Source organism: Mercenaria mercenaria, chromosome 2, assembly GCF_021730395.1.
Source record: "Mercenaria mercenaria strain notata chromosome 2, MADL_Memer_1, whole genome shotgun sequence".
Taxonomy (NCBI): Eukaryota; Metazoa; Mollusca; class Bivalvia; order Venerida; family Veneridae; genus Mercenaria; species Mercenaria mercenaria.
Genome location: NC_069362.1, coordinates 63783698 through 63798512, shown reverse-complemented (window position 1 = coordinate 63798512; position 14815 = coordinate 63783698). Strand labels below are relative to the sequence as shown.

At 36.7% G+C, this 14815-nt stretch overlaps 1 protein-coding gene across 3 annotated transcripts in view; it reads right to left on the bottom strand.

Annotated features, from left to right (window-relative positions):
- The window catches only part of LOC123564109 (uncharacterized), a 40060-nt gene extending 31746 nt beyond the window's left edge, over nucleotides 1–8314 (bottom strand). Inside the window, exon 1 of one of the 3 annotated variants that reach the window (XM_045357432.2) lies at nucleotides 8295–8314. In XM_045357432.2, coding sequence (XP_045213367.2) covers nucleotides 8295–8299 — 5 coding nt within the window. In that variant the 5' untranslated portion in view covers nucleotides 8300–8314. Of the gene's footprint in view, nucleotides 1–405; nucleotides 458–795; nucleotides 929–8294 lie in introns of those variants that run through there. The other 2 variants (XM_045357429.2, XM_045357431.2) reach the window with 2 other exon arrangements.
- Between the last annotated feature and the right edge of the window lie 6501 nt (nucleotides 8315–14815).

The following is a 14815-nucleotide window of genomic DNA, read 5'->3' as shown; positions in this document are numbered from 1 at the left end:
AACTGCCCTGACCTCCCAGTTATGATCAGAAATTGATTGTTGGGAGTATCCCCGTAGATGTAGAAATTCATCTTAGTGTTTGTCAGCCTACATTTAAGCAAAAACTGATGCATACACCTAGAAACACCTTAGCAGCAGAATTATTCCCACCTGGATACATGTAGTAAATTTTGTGATGACCTTTATCATAAAAGTCATGTATGATACTCCCATCGCCACTCTAAGATAAGTATAAGTGTATGATTAGATACCAGGTATTCTTCTTTTTTAACTATTTCATCTAAAGTATTTAGAAAATTGCGTTGCGATACTCATACTGTATTATTTATATATGAACTACAAATAAATACAATAACTGATAACATTATAATTATGCAAATAAAGAAAACTATTGACTTAACTAACTTTGCCATGATCCTGTGTATAAATGAGAACGTTCACTGGTTGCACACAGGTTATATATCTTCTTGGATTTGACCACTTTATGTAACAGGGAGTTCGCATTAAAAATAAGAACTTTATTATGTTCATAAACTTTATCTCTGTAAAGTAAGCTAAAGTCAATCTACATGTACAAGAAAGTGTGGACATGACAGCTACTCTATACTGATGACAACTGTACCAGGGTTCTCGAAATGAGGTAAAACACCCATTATGTCAATAGACTTTCCCGCATGGCTCGTTGTCCAATAAAAATAAAGTTAAACCCGCGGATTCACATTTTTTGGTCTGGCGAAAAGTCTCGTAATATAAATAATTGGTGCGATTACATATAAAACAAATAATTGCCAACACCTTATGTAATCTGTTTTTAGCTTTTTAATTGTAGGTTGATCCCCATTTAATTCCGCAGAGCTATTTTCATTCATGTCAGCCATTTTGCTAGGGGAGATAACTGTGACCGGCATATAGGCGTGTTTGATTAATATCGTAGAATATGTTCTTAAATATTCTCCGCTTCTTCTGGTCACAAACCAGTAAATAGTTTTCCCTATATCCCGGCACAACCTAATTTCGAACATCTAAAGGATTTTCCTTTAATACCTGAACGTATTTGTGGTATTTGCAATAAATTTGATTCGTATGTATCATCAATTTAACATTTCTAAGCACTATATCAGTACACAAGTATTGCATTATATGATGACCTACTTTAATTGTTTTCATTAGATAAAATGGCGGATGCTTACCTCATTCCCAGGAAGATTTCCAACCAGTGGTACACTTTGGGCAATAGAAGGCGTCTCCCCTTCTAATAACCCTAACTGGACTGCAAAATTTCAAATGTACCCAGCCATTACATTTATCACATTGGCACCAGTTTACTAGTATTAACTGAGGATACTTATCAAGATCTACAGGCTGGAAACTTTTACACATGAAACATTTCTCTGATTCTTCTATGTCACTACCATCAGATGATTCATCCTCTTAACATAACAACTTTTTGTTTTCTTTTTGCAGGTAATTTGGAAGTACTTGGGGCTGCTGGTCTCTTTGAGGGAACTTTGATGATGTTGACTGCATTTCAGCTTTTTTAGATTTAGAATTTGTACCATTTTTGTCACAGTGTTCCTTTATTCTTTCAAGCACATGGTCTTCAGTGATAGCCTTTCCCCCAACCACCTTACTGAGTGTTTTTCTTACTTTGGAGACTTGAACATTTTTAAGTATTTCACCACCTCTCTTCTCTAGGAAACTTTCAGCTGACTTGCTAAGATCTTGTGCAGATTTCAATGTAGCCTGAGAATCAGTTACTGGAAATGTAGTAGCAGGGGCAACTGAAGAGTCCTCAACAACATTTGGGTTAAAAGGATAAAAACCACACCTTTTAAATGATGACTGTATATTATTGGCAGTAAGTGTCTTGGCATATACCTTACATGCAAGACGGCACACATCATACCTTGTGATGACTTTTCCCCCTGATTCACGCAAGTAATGGTGACAAGTCGCATTCCAGGCCATTTCAAAGGGGCCATAGCACCCTACATCTAAAGGCTGTAAGAGGTGGCTGCAATGTGGGGGTAAATCAAACAATATTATACCATTTTCCTTTGCCCATTCAATTAACCCAATTGACACATGACTTTTATGTCCATCGTAAAGAATAAGGACATTGCTGTTATTCTGGATAGGTAAGTATTTAATGATATGGGATTTCAAGTAACTTGAAAAAATTTCTGTGTTTGACCAACCACCTGAAGAAATTGTACCATCAGCACCTGGTGAAGCACCATCTAATAGCTGAGGAAGCATCCTAGCTCCTGGGAACACAAAATAAGGTGGGAAAACTTGCCCAACACCATTACAACATCCAATTAATGTTACAGTTTGAGACTTCCCAGATGTAATGGCCTGTGTTTTATTAACAACACCAGAGATGACTTTAGGTGGTTTATGCTCTGTGTGTAATCCCTTCTCATCGATGTTGAAGATCAAGTGAGGCTTGTCTGTAAGGTCATACTTTTGCAAAATATTCCCTAACTCTGAAAAGTAATTATCAATAGCACTTCTAGTGGCACTTTTGGCCCTACATATTTCAAGACTTCTTGGCTTTTTAACGTTTAATTCTGGCCACCTATTTAGGAAACTATAAAGCCACCTGTCAGGCATGATCTTTGTCTCTTGAACACAGGAAAACTGCATAGTCTGTGGCCAAATTTATTGTTTCACTGCGGCTATATCCATATCCTACCTCTGCCATTGTAGTTAAATGACCAGCCAATAATGATTCTTGTTCCATGGTAAACAGAGGGGATGTTCCAGACTTAACAACGTCAACATTTACTTTACCATTCACTCTGTCAATGAGTATTCACTCTGTCAATGAGTGTTGTAACTGGAACACCATATTTTCTAGCAGCCCCTCTTATGGATAAACCTGTTTCTTTGACAGCTATGTAGGCACTTGATAAAGACTGGGTATCATATGACCTGTAAGACCCCCTCTGGTCAACTTTTATCTGAAGATATAAAGGGACCTTCGAAAAAGAAAATTGAAACTTTTATCATCAGTTCATAACATATGCACTAACTTGTAACGTAGTTTTTTACTGGTAGTATACATTTTAACACTATTCCGTACACCTGGGAATAAGGTAAACTTAACTTGATAGCAGACGCCAGCTGTCAAAAGTTTGAGTGCTCTTAAAATATATTTTTGGAACTTTTGAAGTTTATTACTGATTGGTATTAGCAAAATGGCTGAAAATAGGTAAGGGCATCAATTTTGACATGTAACCTACCTTTCTTACTTCCATTATCTACGTTTGAATTTGCGTGACATTTCGCCGGGTGTTTACAAACAAAAAATCACGTGACCTGTCAAAATGGCCGATTGTGTTGCGTCATTTCCTGTTTACATGCATGTGTTCGGATATATGTTGTGTTCGAAATTAGGTTGTGTGGGGATATATTCTATATAAAACTGACATTTTTAAAGAGCTACCAAACATAGCTATACCCATTTCAGAGAACAAATCCTTACCTCATTTTAAAGAGTTATGATAAAATAGAAAAAGTGGAAACTCCACAGGTCGCTCAACACAACAAAAACGAAAATGTTGCAGGCTTGGTTTGATTGAGCCTGTTCATGGACGGTATGGAAATGCATACTACCGTCCACGCCCTCTAGCCCCGGGTTGAGCAGAACTCAACATTTACACATGTTAAAAGTACCAAAAAAAAAAAACAATTTAGAGACATCCGCAGATGTATTCATACGGAAGTGCACATGGAACCTTCAATGCTACACTAGTGTGTAACCCTAAAACTGATATAAAATGAAGTGAAAAGTAGGGGTTATGAATCTTCTAAGAGAGATTTATCTTGTCACATTTGCTTACTGTAAAATCACATCTAAATCACACTGCTGTGACCTGGAAGTACTACTCATACTCAGATACAACCTGCTCTCCCAATTTTCCTACCAAAATGTCAAAAATACATCAATAAACAGAAACTAGCTTTAATTTAGACCTCCGTTGCAATGCCAAGTGAAAAATTAATGTTCAAAAACCTGTCTGCCATTACGCGACTAGACCAGATGGCTCTCATTCTGGTTCCTTTACTATAGTTGCACATACAGAGAACAAACAGATGAAGGGCAAAGGTCAAGACCGCAGCATAATTGAAATTCAAGGCTAATAAACTAAGCAGGAAACTGATTTAACTGAACCATACTTTCGGTAGAAAATCCTGTTAATATTAATTAGACTGAAATGGTTAAAGTGCCAAACTTAAAACACAAGCATTACTTACTGAAAACTATAAAGTTTCATACAGTTTCAACAATGATTAGATCAGTATTGTTATCAAATGTACACTGACAAAGACCAACCTGTCACAAATATGGTGTTATCAATAAATTATTTCTGTTTACAGTAATTTCAGTTTCATTCATTCTTTGAAAACTATTGTGAGTACTTGTATAAAAAGCTGGAGAAGCTATTTATATTCTATGGGGAAGTGTTAACCCTGCCTCGGAAACCGATGACAAACGATTTTACTGTCTCACTAAAAACATATGAGCTGCTCTCATGCAAACTACGTATAAATCAAAGAACAAACTAATGGTTTTTTCTAATAAACTTAACGTAAAACTGTCTGCCGGCCAGTTACCACAGGAGCTCGAATTCAACTTGAAGTGGTCAAAAAAACCTTTTAAATCAAAGTACACACTCCATGGCATATGGCCGAGTCTTGGAAACAGTTCCTGATGCAAAGTACCTTGGGGTCACTATATCCTCATATCTTAATTGGAATAAACACATCAATTAAGTCACGTTCAAAGCTACCCGAACACTTAACTTCATCAAGCGAAATATCCCATGCAAGAACCCAAAAATTCGAGAAGTAGCTTATAAAGCCCTAGTCAGGCCACAGCTAGGAAATGCTAGCTGTGTTTGGAACCCTTACACCCAACAAAACATTCACCAGATCGAAATGATTCTGCAGAGGGCAGCGCGATGGGTTAATCATGACTACTCTCCTTACAGCAGTGTCACAAACATGCTATGTCAGCTGTGATGGCGTACCCTTGAAGATAGGAGATCTGATTCACGCCTCCTTATGTTCTACAAGATAGTGAATGGTTTGGTTGCTGTGCCACTCCCTCCCTATGTCAGCACCCAATCCCGTCTAACAAGACATATGCATCCCCACTCCTATACTCAGATCCTCAGTCCCTGTAATTACTATAAGTACTCTTTCTTTCCAGCCACCATAGTGCTTTGGAATTCCCTTCCAGTACAACTTGTGCAAGTCCCCACCCTGAATCAGTTTAAGCAGGGTGTGACCAAACTTGTACACAATGCTTAACATGATAGACCTGTTTTTAAACTGCTTTTATCTGTAAATCCTTCTTGTTTTTAACACTATCAACTGTATTCATGCTTGCAATACACATCGTGTATTACATTTATCCTCCTATCCAATCTACGTTTAACTTCTTGTACAGGCGCGCAGCTGCACATAATACTCGCAGAGAGGAGTGCTGCAGTATAAATAGATAGATAAGTGCAGCCGAAACGCGGATCTTGTTTCCGTTAGTAACAACAAACAATTGATTTACCCAAAGTTATTCTTAAGTAATACAAGCATTCTGGAATACCATTATCCGAGCAAAGAACCGAAATGTATCTTTTTCTTATGGTAAAGATCATGCAACTAAACAGTTCCCTAGTTTAAATCGGCTAACGGATCTACGTTTTATACGGAACTGGAATATCAGAGTCCTGAGACTAACGGAACAATTTCATCCGTAAGTCGCGCTCATTGGATAGACTCAAAAAGACTGTTTACAATTTACGGAAATTAATGCTGTAAAGGTTATAATTACAGCGTTCGTCTTCAGTTGACGGCTTTCCATCCGTGAGAACGGACATATGGTTAAATTTTACGTTTGATCCGCAAGGTTACATTTTCCGTAAGTCACGGAATCCGTAGGTGAATAAAATCCGTCAGTTAATAACAGTATATATAAAATCTATACAAGAAACAGTACAAGTGCAGATTATATACGATTTCCGGAAGTTACGGAATCCGTATGTTAATAAAACCAGTAGACAGTAGAGTCTACATTCGATCATAGATACAAGTAACAATTCACAATACCAGCACTGGAGAAGCATACTACCAATGAACGTTAACTACTTTCACCCCTCCAAAGAACTATTACAAAAGCAACGCATTTACAAATTATTTTGGTTGTTTTGTTTCAACATCATTTATAAATATAACATTCCATTTCAGTATCAATTAAAAGTTATAAAAAGTTTAAGGACTTTTATTGCTATTTTCTACTTGTGGTATTTTACCGATCCGGCCATTTCGGATTACAGGATTTTAGTCGATGCCATCCCGTACCTTGTACCGTAAAATACATGCCTATGAATAGCTTACAGTATTTACTAAGCAAGTAAACTGAAACTGAAATTGCATAATTTGATTAAACGACTATTTGTATACAATGACATATTTAATGGCGTTGTACATAAAAACAATAATAGACAATGGTAATAGTAACAATCATAGCAGCCTTATTTAAACAAAAAGTTATGACCGCACCCCTCCCCCTGAGATTATTTTACCTCTGTTTCAAATACCAATGCTTAAAACTTTACATGGTACGCTCAGACGGGCTGCATATAAAGGTTCAAACCCCCTGGTTAATGGTGTCATCACAGACCATTTGAAAAAAGAAATACTACACACTACCCTACCCATAGAGCCCCTCTACCAACAATTACGTTTAATTAAAGAAATAAATCTTGAAATGTAAAACCTTTTACAAAAAGTAAAGAAAACAAACTATCACCTGGTGCTATCGTATATGAAGCAGTTATCACAAAAAATAAAACAATGACACGAAATCTCTGAAATGCAGTGTCTTAAGATATTATTAATGTGTCAAGTAATTTACTTTTGCGCAGTTCTAATGGCAGTTCATCCCACAGTTTTGGACCAATAGTACAGAAACTTCTATCATTGAATTTTTTTTGCACTTGTTGTATGGAACAACATTCAGAATTTTCTGACAATCTCAAACCTTTTCTACTAGGAGTATACTGTGTCCAGTCATTGATTATAACTGCGCACCGTTCAAGGTCTCCGATTGCTTGTGATTCTACGGAAAGAGATGTGGGACGAAAGCTTTTATTTGCTTACTTGCTTTATGATCATCAGCAAAGCCGTAGACTGATATGGATTTTGGAATGACATCAAAAAGAGTTCCAGCATAGGTGAGATACAGCCAGGGACCAAGGCAATTGCCTTGGGGCACATTGCATTCAAGACTGCGGTCTGATGGATATACATTGTTGATATTAATCTTACAAGTACGAGGCCTTAAGCAGGAGTCTACCCATTGCAGAGCTGTTTCACAGACTCAATACTGTTATTTTAGGACATCTATAAGAATGTCGTGGTCGACAGTGTCAAATGCAGCACTTAAGTTAATTGCAATAAGGGCCGTGACTTCCTTTTTCTCCATTTCACTTAGAAGATCATTAACCAGAACAGAAGCAGCGCAGATTCACAGGAGCGATATTTCCTATATGCAGACTGGTTCTTAGGCAAAAAACTGTTTTGATTTACATGTTTGTTTCCCAAACAAACAAAAAAAAAAAAGGATTGGAATGAATGGGTGTAATAAATGGTAAACAAATCGGGTGATTTGTTCAAGATTTGATCACGATTCAAATGGTATGCAAATGAGCTAATGAATCGGAAATAAACCGTAAACAAATCGTTTAATAAATCGGTAACAAATCAGGACTTAAAATTGGCTTGCTAAATAATGAATCGGTAAAAAATCGGGTATGCTGAAGTTGAAATGAAAGGAATTTCGAAATCAGTGGCACTAATAAATCAGTAATAAATCGTGCTGATGAATAGGTAATGAATCGTACTAATAACTCAGCATTGTTTTTAAGGGACGAAAGCATGGGTACAAAAAGTTTGAGGACAAATTGTAATTCTCTAGAAAGGATAGCATTAACTATAAAAATGGCAAACTAAATGTTCTAGTAAGGAAAGAACAACATGAAATATATAGATTCTATTTACAGTAGATTCTATAGCAATTGCAAAATTCAAAAATATGATACATATTAGAACATATGCATCAGATCTAATATATAAAATTTCTTTAAAGTTGTCATGAAAACATATGACAATTTTGTAATTATTCCTAAAAACTTAACGGCTTCAAATATAGTGTAAAGAGTTAATGTATGCACTTAAACATGTCCTTTTACAACTATATTAGACAATCAAACATTTGCACTTACTCCATAACAGTTAAAAGTCCAGTATTTTAGAGGATGTACGTGGTGTCTCTGTGTATTTCAGTTATCCCGCCAAAATGCATTAAAGATGGTTGATAATATACTCATGTTTCCCGCCCAAAAGGTTACAACTTTACTTTTTAATGAATCGGTAATAAATGGTACTGCACAAAATATCTGTTTCTAATGAATGGTAAACAAATCAGTTATATGCAATGAATTGGGGAGGGACTTTCTCTGCAAAACCCGATTTGCTTCCGATTCATTAAATGAATCGTAAACAAATGGTGTTAATAAATCGGCAAATCCCGATTTGTTCACCATTTATTCACGATTTTGATACAATGTGTTACTTGATTTTTTTGTTTGGGAATTAGTCTATAAAGAACAGCGTTCTCAATAAATTTTGATAGAAATGATAAATTACTCACAGGACGATAATTGGAAAGCTCTAGTTCAAGACCTGCTTTTTTAGCAGTGGTCCAATAACTGCTGCAATGGGTTTTCGGATTTATTGCTAGTTAGTTCAGATACTAATCAATACAGAGTCTTGGAATCACCTTTAGAGTTCTCTATCTTTTTACTGAGTGTGTTTCTCTTTTGACGTTTGATTTCAAAATTGTATTCGTTTCTTACTGCTTTATACGACTCAAACTGATCTGTTTTACCGTAACGACTCATACGCTCGGACTTTGTTGTGTTGTTATATTTTCTGGGCCTTCGGGATCATTGATTTCAACTCATTTAGATTTGAAGATTGAATACTGCTTATTTGATTTAAACATATTTTATTCCTTCCTTTTTTATGACAACATATACAATGTACATATACAGAACATATACAAAACATTCTAAGAAAGGTAAAAGGGTTGGACCACAAGTTAATATAACATTAGTAGTTCGGTCCGTCCCCGTAGGTATATTTTAAAAGAAAATTTATATTATTGATTGCATTGTATTTTTATGAAAAATGACAAAATGTAATTGGTAGAGTATGAAGTTAAGCGAAATGAATAAAACAATGTTGAAAAAGAAGTAGAAATGAGTTAATTGTAGAAATTTAATAAGAGAAAGCGAGATAGATGGAAAGATAAGCAGACGGGAAGTCCGAAGTCTTGGGTCGTAACTTTGTGAGGTACAACTGCGTTAAGCTTATAATTCGACAGCAATCACATATCTTAAAGAAAACGATTTGTATGTTTGATATATTTTTGTATTTCTAAAAATATTAGTGAATTTTCTTCTTCAAACAAAAAGGTACGCGTATTCAGTGGATGAAATATACATGTGGCGTTAAAAAGGCTGTATTCTATGTAAAGCATAATGTCTACATTGAAAGAGAAAATGTTCAGCACCTTCAATATCGTGACCACAGTCACATGCAGCATTGTCTCTCAAATGATTTCTTTATAAATCAGCATTTGATTAATGCATTTATTACACATTTGAACATAGAAAACCGAGTACAGCCTTTCGCCAATACAAAAATATGGGCTGTGACTAAATACAGAGTTGGTGCACCTGTAATATATTACAGACTCCGGTATATACCGGATTAACTAAATTTGAAAGAAAATATCTTAAATGTATATATTTTGTAACCATGGTGATACTAACCCTAACCTCTAGTCAGTATATTATGCATTTGATACTCTAAATGCGTGCGGACATGCAAAAAAATTAGTAATTTTGCCGTGCGCTCCAATGGATAATAATTCCGCGCAGGCGCAGAACGGCTGCACCAACTCTGCAATGAGAAACATTCAAAATTATGTGGGTACAGAAAGAGGTTTGTATTTTAGTTTAAGTTTTGATTTAAAAATACGAATTGTGGATGACTCTCTTATATCGGATTCTAAAGCGTTCCATAAAGAAGAGGCTGATGGAATAAACGAGTTAGCAAAAATTTGCGTGCGCCGAGCAACTGGTATATAATCATTCCTGTTTCTTCTAAATTACGGCACATCATTGGCAACTGTTTCTGGAATAAGATTTAATAGATAGTCCGATAATGTACGATGTTTGGCTTTATACATGGTAACAAGTTTCTGAATGTTCCGTCTATCGGAGAGATACCCAACCAATTTCATTAAGAAGACGTTCGATAGAAACAGACCTCGTAAGACAGTGACAATACGTGCAGCCTCATACTGGAGTTTTTCAAAAGAATGTTTTTCGTAATCTGCACAGCCATCTCAGACTATTGATGCGTATTCTAGAAGGTCTCATGTATGATATATAAATTTGATTTAGAGAATTTCTTTTTAGTTTGAACTTTAATGCTCTCATTGACCCTAGAATATTTGAAGCAGATGAAAGTATATTATTGATATGATCGTGCCATTTACCATCTGATCTAAAAGTAACCCATAAATGTTTATGACTGTAATCAAGAAGAACATTATCAAAGTAAGAAAAAGGTTTAACATCAGATCCGAGTGTAAAAAATAGGCTCACTGAAACCGAGTCTGCAATTTTCACTGTTTGCCTTGTTCTCGGTGCTTCCGAAGGATCTACTTTTCAGATTTTATTAGGTCACTGGAAAATTCCGATTCATTCAAATTTTTGAAGTTTCTAAATGATACGCTCTTACTAGTAATAGTCTCCTTTTTAACATCTAAGAGCACCTTAACAATACAGTGATCAGATAAAAATGGTCCAGGCTCACATTTTTCTACTTGAACACCATTAAGTGACCTCCTGTATGGGTACTGAAATCAACACAGGGGCATCTTATGTCTTGTATCAAACATACGTTTCGGGCATATATGTATCCTCCTAAGCGGTACTCTTGGTTATACTTATAATCTTATTTAGGTTACGGCAGCTTAAGTGAGCCAATATCTTTAAAATCATTTTCACATGTTGTCTGTAAAACCCCTTACCAATTTGTATCAGACTAGGCAGAGGATTTCTGTATGAACTGAGGTTTACATAGTGAGTCACTGATGCACTGTTTTACTTTCTTGTCATATTCCATATTTTTGATGTTGCACATTTCAAGAAAGTTTCAGAAGAAAATCTGACAAGAATGGGTTATGCCATTGGAGATAACCAACATCAGTGAAATCTTCAAAGGAGACATCAGGTAATACACATTTTCCTCATGTATACAGATTCATCAATAGATGACTTTATTATACCCCCCACCCCCCCAAAACGAAGTTCGAAGTGGGTATATTGGAGTCACCATGTCTGTCTGCCAGTTGGTTGGTTAGTTGGTCTGTCCGCGTATACTCTTGTGGCGCGAACTACTCCCATATTTCTTCAGCGATTGCAATGAAACTTGGAATATGTTATCACCATGGAGTGTAGATGTGCGTGATACATTTTTCATGCGTGTCCGTCCATGCATGGCATAGTTATGTGCCCTTGGACTTTTTGCCTGTCCGCGGATAGACATATAATCTTGTGGCGTAAACTTCTCCCACATTTCTTCAGCGATTGCAATGAAACTTAGAATATGTTATCATCGAGTGTAGATGTGCGTGACACATTTGCCATGCATGTCAGTGCAAGCATTGCAGAATAAGTGCCTTTGGACTAAGAAAAGATATGGACCCTGTCTGTCCACACTATAATGTATAATCTTCGACTTAGGCTATATAGGGCCCTGTGTCAATGCGGTATTTGTGGGGGAGGTATTAATCACCTTTAGTGATACAACATTGAAGGTTGTTCCTTTAGTGATGGTTCTAGTTTAACAGTAATTCCCAGCCCTACCCCTTCGAAAAAGCAGGGATATATTACTTTGCTCATGTCGGTCTGTCCGTCTGTAGACCAAACGGTTTTCGATCAGTAACTAGAGAACGCTTGGGCCTAGGCTCCCTCTTCAAACTTGATAGGTAGGTTGGTCATGGCCTGTAGATGACCCCTATTGTTTTTTAGGTCAAAAGTCAAGGTCACAGAGACTTTGAACAGTAAAACAGTTTCCGATCAATAACTAGAGAACACTTGGGCCAAGGTAGGTTGGTCATGACCTGTAGATAACCACTAAGACTAAAGTCGAGATCATAGTGACATTGAACAGTAAAACGGTTTCCAATAACTAGGGCCTAGGGCCTAGGCTCCTCAAACTTGATAGATAGATTGGTCATGACTGGTAGATGACCCATTTTAGTTTTTGAGTCACTAGGTAAAAGGTCAAGGTCACAGTGACCTTGAACAGTGAAATAGTTTCCAATCAATAACTAGAGAACGCTTGAACCTAGGCTCCTCAAACTTTATAGGTAGGTTGGGCATGGCCGATAGATGATCCCTATTGTTTTTAAGGCTATGAGGTCAAAGGTCAAGGTCACAGTGGCTTTGAACAGTAAAACGGTATCTTATCAATGACTAGAGAACGCTTGGACATATGCTCCTCAAACTTGATGAGTAGGTTGGTCATGTCCTGTGAATGACCCCAAGTGATCAAAGATTATGGGGTTTATATTTTCGTGACATTGAACAGTGAAACGGCTTCCAATAACTAGAGAACGATTTTGGGCCTAGGCTCCTCAAACTTGATAGATAGATTGCTCATGACTGGTAGAGGACCCCTTTTAGTTTTTGAGTCACTAGGTAAAAGGTCAAGATCACAGTGACCTTGAACAGTGAAATAGTTTCCAATCAATAACTAGAGAACGCTTGGGCGTATGCTCTTCAAACTTTGATGGGTAGGTTGGTCATGTCCGGTGAATTATGGGGTTTATATTTTCGTGTCTGCTCTGTATTTCTTAAGTCGCATGAGGGATTTAGAAATAACTTTGCATTAGTGTTGATCATATCTAGCGTATGTTCTAGTCACCTTGCAAAAAGATCAAGGTCACTCTTAGGGGTCAAAGATCATGGGGCTATTTTTGTTTCCACTCTATCTTTTTAACAACTGGAAGGATTTTCATCAATACGATGTGCCGAACTCATGTTCCAGTGACCTCAGTTCAATGTGATTGGTTTCGGGGGTATATTTGATATCCGCTTAGTATATCTTTTGAACAAGTTGTAGGATTTTGTAATAACTTTGCTAATCATCCTCACATTAAGACAATGTGCAGAGCACATGTTTTGGTCATCACAGTTCAAGATCACTGTAAGGCATCAATGGTCACTGGCGCTACATTTTGGTTTCCCTTTGCATCTCTTGAATCACTTTAAGAATATCGAAATAACTTTGCACACTTGTTCAAGTTTTGGGTTGATTGACCTAACCTTGATGCTGAACTTGAGCATGACCCTTGGGTTTAATTTTTATTTTTCAAGCTACAGTTTAGACCACATTCATAGCTTTTTTAAACTGATTTGTAAAATGTGATCAGCCGACCCTGATCTTGACCTTTGACAAAATTTGTATTTTCTAAGCTACAGTTATGAAATCTGGACCACATACCAAGTTTTTCAAGCTAATTTGAAAAATTTCATTACCTGACCTTGATCATTCTGTTTTGACCTAAACAGGTGAGAATAATAGATTACTCCAGTAATTGCAGACGAGGGGGGGGGGGGGGGGGACATATGTTTTTGTTACAAAAACTCTTCTAGTTATACTAAATAATGCTTGTTCAGTGCGTAACTTGAAATGTGAGAGCGATATTTGATGTTCATGCATCTACAGAGGCTATTGAGAGGAATTGCAGTATCAAAGAATCTTAACTCTACCTTACCTGTTTTTGAATTATCTCCCTTTATCATATTGAATGTTTGTCTGGAGCATAACTTGAGTGTATTAAAAGCATTGCATTGCAACTTCCCATAATCATAAGGGCCATTGAGAGGAAGTACAAGAACCATAACTCTACTTTTCCTTTTGATAAGCTTCCTTTATTATACTTAATAATGCTGAGCGTTACAGGAAGTATATTTTACAAACAGATCTTGTTTTATTCTAATTAATCCCCAACCGGGTTTAATGAAGGGAACTGTAGGTTTGCTCTCTGTCCGTCTATCAGTCTGTTCGAAAAGTCTGGATGCTGTGATATCTCAAAAAGGTTTTAAGGTAGGTCCATGAAATTTGGTATATAAATAGTGGGTAATATGCGGATCAGGAACATTAGTCTTTTTTACCTCCCTACCCAAGGTCAATGTTACCGAAGCTAAAAGTAAGTTTTGTTTTCGTTCATTAACGTGGAAACTAATGAACGTAATGTCGCCATAGTTGGTTTGTAAAAAGCTTATGTAAAGACCTCGATTGGGACTTTATGGTGTCAGGTCAAGGTCACTTGTGCTGAAGATAGAAGAAAATGGTTTCTGTTTGATAACTTTATTACTTTGGATGCATGTATTATTGCCAAACATGATTTGTTTAAACTGTATACATGTTGTTTTATTTTCCCTCTCTACCCAAGTTCAAGGGAGTTAGCCATCCACCTGGCTTACGGAAGGTCGGTGGTTCTATCCAGATGCCCGCTCGTGATGAAATAACTTCCTCCACCATCAAAGCTGGAGAGTTGCCATATGACCTATAATTGTGTCGGTGCGACGTTAAACCCAACTAAATAAATAAACAAACTACCCAAGTTCAAAGTAACTACAGCTAAAAATAGAAATTT